This window comes from Buteo buteo, chromosome 22 (assembly GCF_964188355.1).
Source record: "Buteo buteo chromosome 22, bButBut1.hap1.1, whole genome shotgun sequence".
In the NCBI taxonomy this organism is placed as follows: domain Eukaryota; kingdom Metazoa; phylum Chordata; class Aves; order Accipitriformes; family Accipitridae; genus Buteo; species Buteo buteo.
In genome coordinates, this window is record NC_134192.1 from 14,363,089 (window position 1) to 14,379,712 (window position 16,624).

The window sequence follows — 16,624 nt, forward strand, 5'->3', positions numbered from 1 at the left end:
GGTGGGGGCTGTCATGGTTGGGGGATGGGAGGCCGGGGGAGTGGGGGGTGCCGCGGGGGGGGGAGCCGGAGAGGGTCACAAGGGGGCGGGGCCTGGATGGGGGGAGGGGAGCTCGGGGGGCGGGGGGCGTCCGGGGGTGCCGGGGGCGGGCAGCGGGCGCCGGCCAGGGTAGCCCCTCCTGGGGGCGGTGCCGTGTCCCGGGCCCCCGCGGAAGCCCCGCCCGGCCGCGCTGTCACTCACCGCCCCGGGGAGACGCTCCAGCTCCAGGGAGGCGGTGGCGGTGGCGGCGCCTGGACCCGGCCGGGCGGCTCCCCCCGCGCGCAGGTAGAGGCTGTGGCGGCGCGGCCGGGCCGGGTTCCCCGGGGCGGCAGCGAGGCCCGGACCGCGCGAGGAGACACCGAGAGGGTTAAGGGGGGGGGGGGGGAAGTGGGGTGGCAAGCCCGCTCCGCGCGATCCGCTCCGCACTTTGCGGGTGGCCGCGCGGGCACCGGCGGGGACTGGGGCGCCCCGTTCCGGCCCGCGCCCCCCGCCGCGCACGGCGCCTCCCCCCCAGCACCGCGCCGTCCCCGCTGGGGTGCGTCCGCTGCCAGCGCTTGGCTCCGCGCTGGCTGTGCGCGCGGCTCCGCTCCGCCACGGTGATCCGTTCCGGGTTTTCCGGCCGCCCGGCGGAGTCCGGGTTGTTGCGCCGATCCCGGGCTCGCCGCTCCGCTCCGCGTTTCCGAGGCCGCCGCCTGCAAGCGAGTCTCGCGAGCCCAGATCCCGCCGCGGCCAATGGGAGAGCGTCCCTCGCTCTGCACTGCCAATGGGGCGCTGCCCCCGCCCCCCATCGGGCTGCAGCGCGCTGAGGGCTCCGAGCGGCGCCTCCATTTAAAGGGGCCGCGACCCGAATCCGGGCTCTGGGTAGAGCGGGCGGCGCAGTGCCGGGGAGCCAGGTACGAGCGGCGCCGGCCGCGGGCGCCTCCCTACGGCTGCGCGGGAGACGCAGGTGGGGCGGCGGCGCGGCGTGGGGCGGCCTCGGGGCGCCCGCCCGTGGGGAGCCGGTGCTTGGCCCCGCGGGTGGGGGCGGGGCAGGCGCGTGCGGCGCGGGTCCCGGGGGGGCGGGGCGGGTGGGGCCCCCCCACAGGATGGGAGGCGGGGCGCGCACTTGGCGGGAGGGGGCGTGGCCTACCGCTCCGCGAGGGGGCGGGGCCGGCGCCGCTCCCCCCTTCCCCCGTGACGACCACTTGGGGGCGCCCTGCGGCGGGGGGAGGGTACGGGGGACCCCACCCCGATGCGGCACCGGCCCCATGTCTGCTGGAGGGGGGGGGCAGGCCTCGCCACCCCCGCCCCCCTCCCCGGTTGGGACGCGGGACACCCCGGTGCGACCCTCGCCCTTGCTTGGGGGGAGCAGGCCCCGAGGCCCCCCCACGGTATGGTGGGAGAGGCCCCAGCCTGACACCGCGCGGCCCCCGCCCCGGTGCTGGTTGGCACGGAGGGGATGGGGGGAGGCCCGGGGCCGGCTGTGCCCCCTGCGATATCGGTGCCTGGGCACAGGCTGGGCCCGGGGATTTGTGGTTCATGAGACCTGCCCCAGGCCCCGGTGCACACACACACACCGCCCCCCCCTCCAGCGGGGCCTGTCCCTGCTGTGGGGAGCTACGCCACGGAGCGGCAGCAAACGGCCCCCAGCCTCGCCCTGGCACTCAGCTGCCCCGAAGCTCGCTGTGCACACGGTGCTCAGCCCCAGCACCCTCCTCGGCTCACCTCTCCCTGTATCTTGGGCAGAGGCTTTGAGCGACGCAGCCTTTATGCTGTTGTCACTACACATAGTAACAAAGTCTGTGGAGCTTGCAAAAAACGCAGATGCTGGTCTGTGAACTGGCCAACCATTCTGTCCACCTTCCCCCTGTATGGGTGGGGTGGGTCTGGACCGGAGCAGGGCTTGGGTGCCCCCGAGGCCTGGAGTGTGTTTGTGGATCCCGGGGCACCATGTGCTACTCTCAAGAATGAGGCCCTGCGAGAGATAGGTGCAGCCCCGTGCGGCTGAAGCTGCCTTGTACTGCCGGAGGAGGCAAAGCTCTGATCCGCTGAAGCCTCGCCGGGCCGGGCTGCGTGTGAGCGGCGTGGCTGTGGCCAGTGAGGTGCCCTGGGGAGCATCAGTACCTGTCATGTGTGGTTTGCAGAGGTGGAGGCAGGACTGGCCCCAGACAGGAGAGTGTGCACCAGTGAGGCTGGGAGCTGACTGTGGCATGTGCCTGGCATGGGAAAAGGCCCTGGCAGTTGGATATGCTTGTGTGGGCAGAGGCAGTGCTGGACGTGGTCTGTGTCAGGAGATGGTGGGGGATAGGGTGCTCAGCTGAGTGCTGGGGAATGATTCCTGGAGTCTCTTTCTGATGAGGATGAAAGCTGCTTCGTTTGTGCTCTTCCTTTCTCCTCCTGCTGTGCTTTAGCCATGGCTCTTCTTCTAGACTGTAACTTCTCTCTCTCACTGCTGCTGCACTGCCCAAGAAAACTTTTAATCTGCATTTTCTCACCTAACCCTGCCTATCCTTGGATCAAAGCTGGTGATAAGGGCATAGCTCTGTCATTATTGCCAGCCCGGCTTTACTAAAGGAATAGCCACAGCCTACAGAGCTGCTGTCTGTAATGGCCAACCTGCAGCTTACAGCCCCAGCATGCATATTTGCACAATCTCTGTTTCTCTCTGCACCTGCTTATAACCCTCATGCTGCAAGTGCCCTTGCTTTGGAGGATGACAGTAAGTCACACCTGATTCCTCCACAGCTCTAACAGCCAGAGCAAGGGGCTGAGGCTGAGCCCATGGCCTTGCTCTGGGAGCAAAGCCCCTTGTGTTATTTCTTCTACGGATGTTTTACAGTCCGTGATGCTGGCATGTGTGACCCTGATGGACATAGGTGTGCTAGCAGAAGCCTCCAGTGCAGAAGGGTTATGGTAAAAGCCATTCAAGGGAAGTATGGAATAGCCTACAGCTGTGACAATGCATTTGTTAGCTTAGTGAAGGCCATGCTAGCAGGATTTCACTGGAATTGTGTTTTAATTTCAGTAGAGTGTTTTAAATGTTAACTTCTTCCTCTGCTGGCAGCACAGGTCAGGAAAGGGCAGTGCTTGAGACCATCTTCACCAGTCCTGCTGGCTCTGGGCTCTGGTGGTGTCGTCTGGCCGCTTCCTGTAAGCCTGCTCTGCTGGCTCAGCCCTCGACAGCGTAAAGAGAGAGGAGTCAGTCACTAGGCTGGGTGACACATTGGTCTGTTCAACACAGTGTTACCTAGGGCCAGTCTGTGCAGCTGCACATGAGGCGAATGAAGCATCCCAACACTGAGATGCCTTTTTGGGGACTTGGTGGCAGGCACCTTGCAGAGGGATCTGGGACTGTCAGCGAGCCCGAGGAAACAACTCACCTTGCACTTCCAGTATTTTGGCTCTGTAAGGCCACTTAAGGAAAATTAGATGTTTTGCCCTCAAAGATACATCATCCCTCAGGCTCTGCTCTCTTGTCTTCTTTCTCTTCCCTGTGTAGTAAGGTTTATTCAAAGAACCACAGACAAGGTTTATGTTGGAAGGGACCTCTGGAGGTCTCTAGTCCAACTGACCTCCTGCTCACAGCAGAGCTGACTTGAGACCGTCTTGTTCACAGCTTTATCCAGTTGAGTTTTGAGGACCACCAGGGCCAGGGAGTCCATGGCTTGTTCCCAGGCTGCAGCACTCTCCTTTGGAGAGTCACCTGCTGTACCTGCAGCTTTCATCTCCAGCTGGCTGTGGCTGCCTGTGGGAGGTGTCCAGGGCTTTGCATTAGGTGGTCTGACACCCTTCTGCAGCATCTGGGCAACAGGTAGAGGTCTGGGGGCCATCTTTTTTTGACCACTTCTAGGTCTACTGACGATTTCTGTCTTTTAATCAGTGTCTTAATATCATTAGGGCAGTTTCAACAGATGCTGCTGCAGCATGCCATGCACCTCTGTGCTTTTTTGTTGTGCTTCAGACAGTACTCCCAAAGCTTTTTTACCCACCCACCCCCTTCCCCTGTGTATAACAGTATTTTGGCAGATGTTGCCATGTGGGGAGTGGTGAGCCTTGGAAGAAATGTTGCTTATTCATGCTATAGACACAAAGCTGTACAAGTGGCAGGAGAGTTTTCTCTCTGACTCGATCTCCGAGTGGAGTTGGTTCTTGAAGTTCTGAATTGCTCTCCAGACACCAGGCGTTGCTGCTAAGCCCTCTGTCTCAACATGTGTAAACAAAGCAAGCTGTGTTAGAGTGTACCTAGACTTGTTGCTCTTTTCTCTGTTGCAAAGCCTTCACACTTAGTGCTTGGGGGGATCTTGGTCTTACAAAAAGATGTGACAGTGTCCAAGCAGTTTCAAACTGCTGCCAGGATGGCATTCCGGATGGATGAGCATGCTCCTGTTAGTTGTCTTAGAGTTTGCTACTAGTACAGAGGTGTTGGGTTAGCAGCAAATAATGCTGAGATCCAAGGAACGTTGTGAAGTACATTTGAAGTGTTGCAGGGAGTCTCCCAGTAAACCTAACTCCAGACAATTCTGAAAGAAGATTTCTGAAATTTGTCCTTCCTCTTGCACTTTTTTGAAGCTGAGGTGAAGTTTCTGGAATGCAAGCTCAAAATCTAGTTTGGTCGTTCCTGCCTTTGAGGAATTAACAGGAAACTCATGGTGTTGTTTTGCAGCACCATCTGCTCTGTGTTGGAGGGCTCAAGCTTTCTTGATTCTGGGAGACTGCTATACTAAGTTTGAGGCCTGCGCCCTAAGCTGCTGCTCCTGCTGTAGAAAAGTCTAGTGGTGGTCTTGGTACCTCTTGGCTTTGGGACTGTTAGAAAACCATTGCTGGAGTCTTGAAGCTGCTGGTGATATTCTGGGAAGGCCCTTCTTTTCCCCATCTACCAGCTCCTGTTGTGTAGACAGTTTCAGTCACATGTGAAGACTGGCCTGAAGGGGACACGGTGATAGCTACTGCTGTTTGTACTCTAACTGAGAGAACCAATAATATGTTTGGAGATGAGAAGAGACAACTGTTCAGTGAGCCCTGCCTGCAAAGCACAAGCTGAAGAACTTGACCTGCGACATCTGCAGTAGCTATAGCTTACTTGGAGAGAGTCACTGAATGCTATTGTAAAATCTCCAAGTCACAGAGGGTTTACATATCCCTGGGTCAGTTGTTAAGTAATCATATATAGTGTTAATCTGGAAATAGCTGTTTCTGGGTTTGTCCAACTTTGACTTCCAGCTTTTCGAGTCCTCATGTGCATTTGTCTGTATCTCTGAAGAGTCCTCTGCTGTAGATCTTCTTACCTTGTGGGGTTTTTTTGAGATGGGTTGTGTCTCCCCATTTCTTTTCAATGAACAAAAGAGGTTTATCACTGGAAGGTGTTTTCTGGTTGAGTGTTAAAGCAGTGGGATTCTTGCATTACTGTGTCAGATGTTTCTTTTTTTTATTTGAAACATCTCAGCTCTTCCAGTATCTGTCATCAAGTGTAGACGCTAGCCAAGAATGAGACAGTAATGGTCTAAGGTGGTGCTGTGTGCAAGCAGCACTGTACTGAATGTCACCAGTGGGCTTTGTGCTCTTTGAAGACCGAGTTTGGGCTGCCATATGGGAGCTCAGAGAGCTGCCTCTCCGAAAACACTAGTGAATAATGAAATCCTTTCTGCTCCTATCTGGAGAATTTTGACTGGACTGAAATCTGGTCCTTAGCAGTGTGCTTAGTTTACTGGTGATTCTTCATAAATTCATTTGCTTTAAAATGAGTTAACCAATCTGTAATAAATGTTTGCAGTGCTTGCATCTGGAAAGCTATCAACTGCCCAGAAAAATTCAGATAAGTCACAGCAATGAAGTTGGCTTTTGCCATATTTGTCACTCAAGGTATAATCCTGTTAATGAAGATCTGTTGGCTGATAGGACATGATATTATTTTCTTAATGTTTTATTGATAGAACTGTATCAATGACTGTTGTTTTTGTCAAGAAATACTAGGTTGGGTGTTACTGTTTATTCTAAAATTTGGCACAAAAAATAGGACTTCCTCCAGAGCTCTGCTCAGGTTTTACAGAACTCGTAGGCAGGAATTGGCTGGAATGTTGATTTGAGTGTCTTGATTTTTGTAGTTATTAGTTAATGCTTTTTGTATTTCAAATGATCTCTAATAGTGAAAAAGAGAAATCCTTCAGCCTTCAAAAGTCTTGAAAATCTGAATCCATATCCATGAACAAGTCTAGGACAGGTACCCAAGCAGTTGCTCTTCCTTTGCTAGAGGAAAGCAGTAACTGCATGGCCATGCTCTTTCGTGGGCAATAGAGACTTCTGAGGTATTTGCTTCATCGTGAAGGAGTAACAACAGTATTTTTTCTTACTGTCTGATTTTAATTAAATGTTTGATGGTAGCACCTCATTTTTGTAGGTAGGCCACATATTCCCCTGCTAATAATTATCTGAGGACACTGAGATGTGGAAGATCTGTGCAGTTACAGCACCACTGATGTCTTTAGTAAGCTAGATAAAGTCCCAGGTAGTCACTTGGTGTACTTGAGTGTTTTGGCAGAGATGTCTCGCTCCGACCTTCCAGGTCTGAGAAGAGATTCATATGCCCCTTCTTTGGCAGAAAAGCCAGGGCAGGTCAGGTAGTCATATGTGTTGGATTTGGCAGTCAATGTTGCATTCTATGCCAATCCTGCGCACTCGGGGAGGACCCTCAGCCATCCCATCACTTCTTTGGAAACTTGCATGCTACCTCAGAAGCACTCTGCTTCAGACTGTTGTGCGGGACACTTTGCTCCTTGAACTTGGTCTTCCCAGGATATCTGTTACTGAATACTCCAGAGAGGATGGTGCCGAGTCCTAAGTAAGGAGTTTCCACATGTCCAATAGAGCAGTTGTATCCACTGTGTCATGCAGGATTTCAGCACACTGCCTCCTCTTTGTTTGGCTGGGTCATCTTTCAGTGTACTCTCCTCGCTGCCAGGTATGTGGCTGGAATGGAGGAAGATTTCAAGACCAGTGACCAGAGCCCAGTGACTGAGCTGTGCATTAGGTGGTCCTGGAATAAAAAAGATGGTGACTTGTGGTGGGTCATTTCAGCATCTGCCAGAAACAATAAGCTATTTTTCTTCTGTTGGAGAAAGTGACAAGAGACTTTACCAGAGTGTCGTTGTTTAATCCCAGCCTGCAACTAAGCACCACAGAGCTGCTCGTTCACTCCCCCCACCCAGTGGGATGGGGGAGAGAATCGAAAAAAAAGTAAAACCCGTGGGCTGAGATAAAGACAGTTTAATAGGACAGAAAGGAAGACAATAGTAATGATAATAATAATAAAATGACAATAATAAAATAATTGGAATATATAAAACAAGTGATGCACAATGCGATTGCTCACCACTCACCGACCGATGCCCAGTTAGTTCCTGAGCAGTGATCTACTCCTGCCAGCCAACTGCCCCCAGTTTATATACTGGGCATGACATCATAAGCTATGGAATATTCCCTTGGCCAGTTTGGGTCAGCTGTCCTGGCTGTCTCTCCTCCCAACTTTTTGTGCCCCTCCTGCCTTCTTGCTGGCTGGGCATGAGAAGCTGAAAAATCCTTGACTTAGTCTAAACACTACTTAGCAACAACTGAAAACATCAGTGTGTTATCAACATTCTTCTCATACTAAATCCAAAACATAACACCATACCAGCTACTAGAAAGAAAATTAACCTATCCCAGCCAAAACCAGGACACAGAGTTAAAGTGCATGTTCAGTTGGCAGCTTAACTCACTGTGAAGCTCAACAGAAAGCCCAGATGAATCTGAACACCGTGGGGCAAATAGAAGTAGCGTTTCTTCCCCTGCTGCAGCTGGGAAGCTCTAATTTCTTCAGGTTGAGTTTGACTTCAGAGCAACCCATGGAGCTGGAAAGCATCGTTCTCTCGTGTTCTGAGGGTTGCCCTCTTCATCCTCATCAGCTGGTGTTTGAAAGCCACTGTAAAGACTTCATTGTCAGGGAGACAGAATTGCAGTGGTGGGCAGGGACATTCCTTGCTTTCCCACCCAGACTGCTTGTCAACATCACCTCCTTGCGTCCAGCCTCAGCTCTAACTCCATCAGCTTTTCCAGATTCTTATAAATACATCAAAAGTCGGCACTCATCTGCTCTGTATTGCCTTCTCACAGAGCACTGCTGCAGCAGGTTTAAAATAAACAAAAGGAAAATACTTTTAAAAACTAAATGTTAGGCTGCAGAATGTATTGCCACTGGAATTTTTGGAGCCCCAAAGTGTAAATTGGTGCAAAGGGGGATTAGGCAGATTCATAGAGGATTTGCCCAGTACAGACTCTTAACAGTGACAGTCTCAGTGCAACTCAAGCCAAGCAGTTCTTCAGCAGCTGATTGCCACTTTATTGGAGGATGTGCTGAAGAGGAATGTCCTGTTAGTTATGTTTCTTATACTCTCTCCCCAGGTATGCATTCCTGGTGTGGATAGGGACAGGATATTCGAATACATGGTCCTTTTGTTTGACTGACTGCAGCAGTCCTTAGCTTTGCACATCCTAAGAAGAAGGTTTGGGTCATTCACCAGAACATGTGAGCTGTTCTGCCAGTGGGATTTGGACAGAGCTGATGAAAGTGGATGAGACCTTGAACACCTAGGGCAAGCACTGTGCTTCCAACCAGAACGTGCAAGTGGATGGTCTTACTGCGGACTCTTGGGTCTGCAGAAAGGTCTGTGTATCTGTCCCAACCATATACCAGTAGTTTGGAGTTGACTTAATCTGTGAATACTTGTTCTCTTTAAGACCGTTTTGTTGGTCAATGTTGTTGCCATTAAGTTTGTCAGAGTCTTGTCTTGTATCATAATGCTCTTGCACCCAAAGCTTGAGAGCAATGTTAAGGTATACACTATTAAAACCAGATGCTTTTGGTCTATTTGTAGGGCACATGACTAGAATGATAAATTCATAGATTAATTGTTGCTTGCATTATCCTCTGGGAGGGAATGCCCAGATGGATTTCTTAGGCTCCAAAATTGTTCCTAAGGTCTCTTTCTACCAAGCAAAGACTAGCCCAGCTGAAAGTGGCAAATACTGTAGGAATATCACCTCTGTGGTGGTTCATTGCAGACTTGTGCAAAGTGTCTGAAGGTGAATTTAAGGAGTATGTTAGTCCTGTTAAGGATACCTATAAATAAGCTTTCCTTATTCATCTGGGTGGCTTGACCTTTCTGCTGCTTATTGTTGTAAGGTCTGCTGTCTGTCTGGAAATCTGTGTGGGGAACATCTTTGAGAAGAAAGCATTGCTTGTATTCCGAGCAGCAGAAAAAATGTGTTTATCATCTTGGGAGGGTTCTCACCTGTTTCAAATCCTTAGGATCTTTCTTTCAGATGTGTTTATTTCTATTTCACTTTGTTCTTCTTTCTGTCAGCCACCCTAAAACATATTAGATCCTGTATTGCTCAGGAATTGGATCATTCTAGAAGCTTTGTCTCCTCTGTAAAGAAAGCAAACAGAATCACCGAAGTCTTTGGTGGTGAAACTTGCTGAGCATCTCTGAAGATTACATCTTCTGTAGTTTCTGTGATTGTGGGAACGGTGCTTATCTGCCACTGTGAAACAGAAGTGTTGCTGTGTTTTTAGATAAAATAAGGAGGTGATGACTTTGAACTCTAGCTGTAGGGTGTGATTCCCTAAATTCCTGCTTAAATGAGTTTCAGAAGTTGGGTAGATTCTCTATCCAAATATGTCCTGTTTAGTTCTGAGTAAACCATTTGTGAGTGAGACTTGGTTATGCTTTCAGAGGGAAGGATATAAAGAAAGAATTAATCAGCCATCACCAGTGAAATTATTTCAGGCTTCCTCCTTCATTGATATAGATGAGTTATGCCCATAGTAAGCCCCAATAGACAGAAATACTGAATCTTCTGCTTCAGGGCTTAAAACAGTATCAAATTTAGAATTAAAATTACTCTAATTGGGGGGGGGTAGGTTGGTGCCACATCTTTTGATTCTAGTGCCTTCCTTGTAGTGTCTACTTACAGCCTGTTTTGGGCATGTGATGCTACTTCCAGTCTTACTCTGCCTCACCACTTGTAGACTCCAGCTCCTTCTCCTTTTCCCTCTTCAGGTTCGTCAACCATTATCTCTTTGTGGGGGTATAATTCATTTTTAGCCAACATTGATGTAAATGCTTACTTGCCTCATCTCAAAGTTTTGCCCTTTCTGTCTTATGATAATGTTGTCCATGAGGAGCTGGGCTGTAACTTTGTCCCTCTGATGTTAGCAGTGAGCATCACATCTGACTGTGCAAGTGCGCCGCCTGTGCCCTGCAAAGTCACATGGGTCTTTCTTCCTGACTCCGCATTGCATGCTCATGTCTACTTTGCTGCTTGTTCTTCCTCTTATGTCTGCTTTTAACATCATGGGCTTTACCACCTTTCTTCTTGCCACTCTCCAGAATTCCTCCTAGTTCTAACTTAAGGTTTTCCAGTTGTTCTGTGTCTGAATATTAGCTCATGTAGTTTTGGGGCTATGCTGTAGCTGTAGTTATACTATAACATGGTCTATATCTGTCCTCTGACAAAATTCATGTTTCTTGTTATCCTGTATCTTGTTCAAGGCACAGGCTACAGAGCTGTAAAGGAGTTCTTTCTGTCTCTATGTTTAAGAGAAAAGATATTTTAAAAATAAAATCTGTGTTAGCTCCACAAGAACAGATCAGGAGAAGGGACAGACCAGATTATTTCGGTCTCATGAGATAGAGAGGAAGGCAGGGAAGGGGGTATTACACACCACAGAACAGCTGTGTGAAGCCTCCTGAATTGGTACTTGACTCATTTCTGATACACCACTGTGTCATTTAGCATAAGCAACTCTGCTGTGCTGTGGTGAGGTGTGTGGAGGCTTTAGAGTTCCCAAAGGTCTGCTACACTGAACTGCTGTGTCCCGCTGCTGCTATTTGGCTTTAGATTTTCGTCACCTCATGAGTAGATGTGATTGACCTGCTAGTATCCTGGTTATGGCTAGCAGTATTACTGGGCCTTGTTTTACTCCAACAGTGATCAGAAGACTGGACAATTCATGTGTTGTGTTAGACTACTTCTCATTAACTTGCAAGTTTCCCTCTCATTTCTAGTTGCCATCTTCTAAATGGATTCCAGTGAATTTTCAGGATCTTTGGACCCCCTGTCCTTGCCTGACAAACCACTTATTGGTGATCTCCCTGCTGACATGGAGTTTGGGGAAGATCTCCTCGGCTCCCAAACAGCTTCTACCCAGGAAGTTTCAGTTCTTCAGCCTCCTGACTGGGAAGAATCCAAGCAGATGACTGCAGATGGGGACTTGGACCTTCTAGTGAAAGCAGACAGCGTGTCTGAACTAAACAAATCAAACGACCTTGTTCTAGATAAACCTAATGTCTTGGATATGCTGGAGAAACCTGATGTCTTAGATGACTTGGATAAAACTGCTGACTTGATGGAGCTAGATAAATCGCAGGGTCTGGATGGGCTGTATAAGCCACATCCTTCCCAGGATGTGGAGGATGGACCAGCGGACTCATCTGCCCTCTCTAGAGAAGCCCTTGTTCCAGAAACATGGAAAGAAGGGGAAGATGCACCAAAAAATGATTCTGGGGACCTAAAGGAGGATGGTGCTGCTGCTATTCCTGCACTGTCTGATGACAATGCTCCTGAATCACCCCAACAGCCCGTCCCTGACTCTGGGGACCTTAGTGGTGCCCCAGCCACAGAAGAAATCACAGCACAATCCTCAAGTCCACCAGTGGCCCCCCAACAACTCAGTCTTAAACAGTCAAAGAAGACAAGGTTGAAGGCACTAAGGAAAAGCTCACCCATGCAGAGGGAAGGGCTGACAGGGGAAGCAGAGGTGGAACTGAGCCTGGACAACAGTACTGCAGCTTTGCCCCCTGAGCCCACGGAGGACAACCAGGCAGAGGAAGGGGATGATAGTGGGAACAACTCACTTAAAGAAAGTAGCGTACTGAAAGCACAGGAAGCCTCACCACCAGCAGGTAGGTTGTTATCTCTGCAGAACTTGGCTTCCTTTTGCTCAGGAGGTCATCCTGCTGCACATTGCTGAAGATGGAGTCTGTTTTGCACTCCAACTTTTCCAGTTGTCTCCTGCTATGAACGTTGTCAATGCTAGTGATGGGCTAGATTTGGGGAAAGCATCTTGCTTACAGGGAATAATGCTCTGGAAGCTGCTCCCCTGGTACACACAAGCTTTTGCTCTGGCTTTCATAGCTTTAACTTTGATTTTCAATGCTTGTGTCAGCTAGGAGCTTCCCTGTTAAAGCTGCGGCTGTGCATCAGCTTAGCTCACACTCTTCATCACTGGGAGTCTTTGCTGGAACTGAGGGTCACCAGGAGAAGGTGTTTCCAGTAGGCAAAGTCCCTTTGCCCAGGCTGGCCATTCTCAGGAGATGCTAAGTCTCAGTCAGAAGCAGTTGAAGTCAACTGCCCAGCATGCCTCCCCCATGCAGGGAGGTCTCCCCCTTACTGGACTCCTCCCAGGCTGCGTGTTTGGATCTCTAACTACAGGTGGTGGGTTTAGAAGCTTTCCTGTGTCTGATCACCACCAGAACTGTGCTTGTTAGCCAGGACTGTCTGAGGCTTCATGTGCAGACTGACCCAAAGGGTGGCTGCATTTGAAGAACACTTATCCTCTTCTGTTGGAGAAAAGCAAGATGTTAGATGCAAGCTTCTTCTGTGCTTCTGTTCCAGGAGAAGGCCTGTCTGGGAAGGGAGGCGAACTGCCAACTGAGAAGGTGAGGAAATTGCAGTCAAGTACGTATGCTACAGGAGCATAGAGGGTGGCTGGCTGTTGTCAAACTCCATGAGGGATACTGGCTGTCTTGTCACCCCTCTGGGAAGGAGTTTGCCTGTCTGCTGTGACGGAATGATCCCTGTGCACTGCCACTGTGCTGTAATATGGCTTCAGTGTGTCCCAGCTACCCCTAGCTGGAATGTCATTCTCATAAGCCTACTTCCCCCTCTCTCCCATCTTGCCAACTGTGGTCAGGTATTCATGGAGTTTTACCCGTTTTCAGCCTAGATATTGGGAAAGCAAATCCCAGAAGTTGAAATTCCACCATGATCTGGCATATTTATCCATGGTTGTCCTAGCAGATGGGTAGCCTAAGTATTTTCTGAATGTCTTCTAGGAGCAGAAAAGAAGTGAACGAGCCAGAAGATCAGAAACTGCCAGGCCTGAAACTGTGAACTCCTCTGAGAGCAGTGAGTAACTAGGAGCAGCCAATGCCTGTTTTCAGCCAGAGAGCAGGGCCCAGGCCCATTGTGGGCAGGTGCCTCATGGTGTGAGTACAGTGGGAACTCTGAAGCTTCTGTGCAGACTTTCCTCTTACGCACGACAGGTCCCTTCATCCTGTGAGTCTTCATCCTGGGGTACTTGCCTTGCTTTCTCAGGGTGCTAAGATTGAAGGGAGGGCTGTAGTAATTTTACAGTGGTGTGTGGACACCAAGTAATAGAATGAGACTCCGGGGCTGTTCCCAGGAAATCCATGTTCTCAGCCAGGAACTTTCTTCCTTTGTCTCTATGGCAGCAGGCTGTCTGAAGGAAGGTTGCATTTTGGGGATTTTCCTGCAGAAGTACGTGAAGTCTCTGTTCTTTGAGATGTTGAGTGTCACTCTGACATTCCCTAGTACTTGTGTGTTGCTCCTTCATTGCCTGCCTATGCAGTCTGTGCTGGAGGCTGGTGATCCAGCTTGTTCCCTTTAAGGTCTACCAGTTCTTGGAGGGTTTTCTGCTGTAAATGTTCACACTTTGGGCTTCTGCTCAACCTTGGCAAATCATGACTTCCTAGAGAGGAATTGTACTTAAGCACAGTTTGCTTAAAGACCTCCTGACTCATCTCCAGTTCCAACAGAATATCTTTTTAAGGGTCCCTTTATCATTCCACCCAGACAGGTACAAAGCATTGTAGAGGGACTCCAGAAAGGTGGCATCAGAAAGCCCCAGCATGTGTCTTATGGCAGAGGTTTCTGTCTCAGTTCCTAATGAGGGATTTCTGTGCATCTTTCTCTGCTGCTTTGCAGTTCCGGTCTCTGACGAAGACTCTGATGCAATGGTGGATGATCCCAACGATGAGGATTTTGTTCCTTTTCGTACCCGACGCTCCACTCGCATGTCTTTACGCACTCAGATGGCTCAGCGAGCTGCCCGCTCTACTGTTACCAAGATGACTTGTGCCAACTGCCGGACTCCACTGCAGAAGGGCCAAACTGCCTACCAGCGTAAAGGGCTCCCTCAGCTATTCTGCTCCAGCTCCTGTCTCACCACCTTCTCAAAAAAACCACCTGGCAAGAAGATATGCACCTTCTGTAAAAAGTGTGTGTTCATTCCCCTTTCCTCAATGCTCCTGTGCTTGTGACCCCATTCACCTGCACCACAGCCCTACCTGCCAGTCCCCATCCCTGTGACCCTCATGCTTCCCATTCACCCATATCACTCCTGCCCACTGCCAACTGCTGCCCCAGTCTTCCTTCACACACCACATATCCCATGCTCCCTACACCCCCTTCACATTATTGCCTTTCCCTGCCTGTCCCCAGGCTCAATGCCCCATATCCCAGCCTTCTCTCAAAACAACCTTTTGCATGCTCCATCTTCAGGCACCACCCATCTGGGCCAGGACAGAAGCTGCTGTGAGACAGTTTCTTGCCACCCTTTTGAGACACCAGAAAGTCCTGTGCCATACTTGTCCCTTCATGGCAGGACTGGTGTGTCCCTGCACTAACACATCCCTTCCTGATCCTCAGGGAGATCTGGAACACCAAGGACTCTGTGGTTGCCCAGATTGGTTCAGGTGGCTCTTTCCATGAGTTCTGCACCTCTGTCTGCCTCTCCCTCTACGAGGCCCAGCAGCACAGACCAGCACCTCAGTCTGCAGATGCCTCAGACACCAGCCGCTGCAGCGTCTGCCACAGACCTGGCGAGGTAAACAAACCCCTTGTCCTTCCCATGTCCTGGATGAGGTGCTTGTGACCTGCAGCACTTGGCCCTGCCTAGGACCATCGCAGTGCATTTGCCACGTTCTCCTGTGGTGTGAGGCCTCAGCCCTTGAGCTGGCTTGGGCTCACTCCCAGGTCCATACTTGTTACTGTGAACCAGCCCTTATTCCAGCAGAAGAAATAAGGCTTCTGCTTTCTCCCCGCCCTGAAGGTCATTGCTCTCCCAATTGCTCCGCTGACTTTTGACAAGGGAGACCAGCCTGAGTCCACACCAGCTTCCAGTATGGCACTTGCCTGAGTTTTAGTGTAACAGCCTATTATCCCAAGGGCCATGGTAGTAGTGTCAGAATGAGGCACATGGTGGTTTTGGGGAGTGACAGCAATGATGTCTCTGCAGATCCAGCATGAGGTCAGCAATGGGAATGTGGTTCACCGCATCTGCAGCGACGCCTGCTTCACCAAGTTTCGGGCCACCAAGGGGCTGAAAACCAACTGCTGTGACAACTGCGGACTTTACATCTACAACAAGGGCTTGCCCCTGGAGTACCTCTTCCATGAAGGCCAGCAAAAACGCTTCTGCAACTCTGCCTGTCTCAACAGTTACAAGAAGGTGTGTGGAGCCAGCTGCCTGGGGTGGGGGGGTCTCCGTGGGCACACAGCTCCTTTGCTCTGTATGGCACAGGGCACTTTATGCAATAGCAGGTGACTTGAATCTCCTTGGCCTTTTACTGCTGACAAAACATTTAAGAGATTGCTGTGGAGAAACTTTGAAGCAGGCAAACAGAATTTATTTATTCTGCGTGGGGCCCATCTTGGATCCGAGCACAGGTCAAGCACTCAGTAAGCTGGACTGTGCGGTGACACTGGTACATTCAGTGAGCGTGGGCTGGCTTCTTTTGGATGTGTCCCCAAAGCTTGGCTGGATATATTCCTCTGTGGCTTGAGCAGACTTCACTTAACCATCTTGATGGGATTGCCAAGCTCTGTATTCCAGCCAGGGTACCCTTGAAATGAGAAGGTGAGATGCCAAAGGCAGCCTTTTTTGCTGCCACCACCTGAACCTGCAGACTATGAGCCTGGCTCTGGCATCAGGTGTTCCCTGCAGGAGAGCTGCCCTGTGGTGAATACAGTTGTGCAGTGTGGGATATGAGGGTCGGACCTTGCCGGCTGTGATGGTCTCCCTGGAAGCTCTGTTCTGCTCTGTGTTTGCAGAAGAATACTCGGGTCTACCCATGCATGTGGTGCAAGACGCTGTGCAAGAACTTTGACATGCTGCCCAACGTGGATCGCAGTGGCAAGATGGGCCTGTTCTGCTCCATTTGCTGCACTACCTCCCACAAAGTGAAGCAGTCAGGCTTGGTTGGTAAGAGCACCTGCGTACAGGGAATCAGTCACTTCTCCATTCTTAACTCCTTCCTTGGTACTATTTATTGCTTGTGGATGAGACTGGAAAGAAGGCATGTTGCTTGCCTGGGGAGGAGTACAGTGACACAATTGAAAGGAGATTTGGAGAGGGAGGAACACTTGCAGCATGTAGATGTCTTAATACTGAGGGGTAGTGTACATTGCTGTTCTTGAGAATGCAGGAAATAGTTGTAGTGCTTTTCTGTGCTGCCATTGCCCTTTCCATTACATGGGGCACCAGGGT

The 16,624-nt window shown here is 50.6% G+C and overlaps 1 protein-coding gene across 5 annotated transcripts in view; it reads left to right on the forward strand.

The window, feature by feature from the left end:
* The first annotated feature begins 118 nt into the window (after positions 1–118).
* ZMYM3 (zinc finger MYM-type containing 3) overlaps positions 119–16,624 on the forward strand; it is a 34,001-nt gene continuing 17,495 nt past the window's right edge. Inside the window, exons 1-8 of one of the 5 annotated variants that reach the window (XM_075053862.1) lie at positions 119–324; positions 11,121–12,017; positions 12,730–12,773; positions 13,170–13,242; positions 14,062–14,353; positions 14,785–14,962; positions 15,374–15,586; positions 16,189–16,339. In XM_075053862.1, coding sequence (XP_074909963.1) covers positions 11,135–12,017; positions 12,730–12,773; positions 13,170–13,242; positions 14,062–14,353; positions 14,785–14,962; positions 15,374–15,586; positions 16,189–16,339 — 1,834 coding nt within the window. In that variant the 5' untranslated portion in view covers positions 119–324; positions 11,121–11,134. Of the gene's footprint in view, positions 325–841; positions 986–11,120; positions 12,018–12,729; positions 12,774–13,169; positions 13,243–14,061; positions 14,354–14,784; positions 14,963–15,373; positions 15,587–16,188; positions 16,340–16,624 lie in introns of those variants that run through there. The other 4 variants (XR_012653944.1, XM_075053859.1, XM_075053860.1 and 1 more) reach the window with 4 other exon arrangements.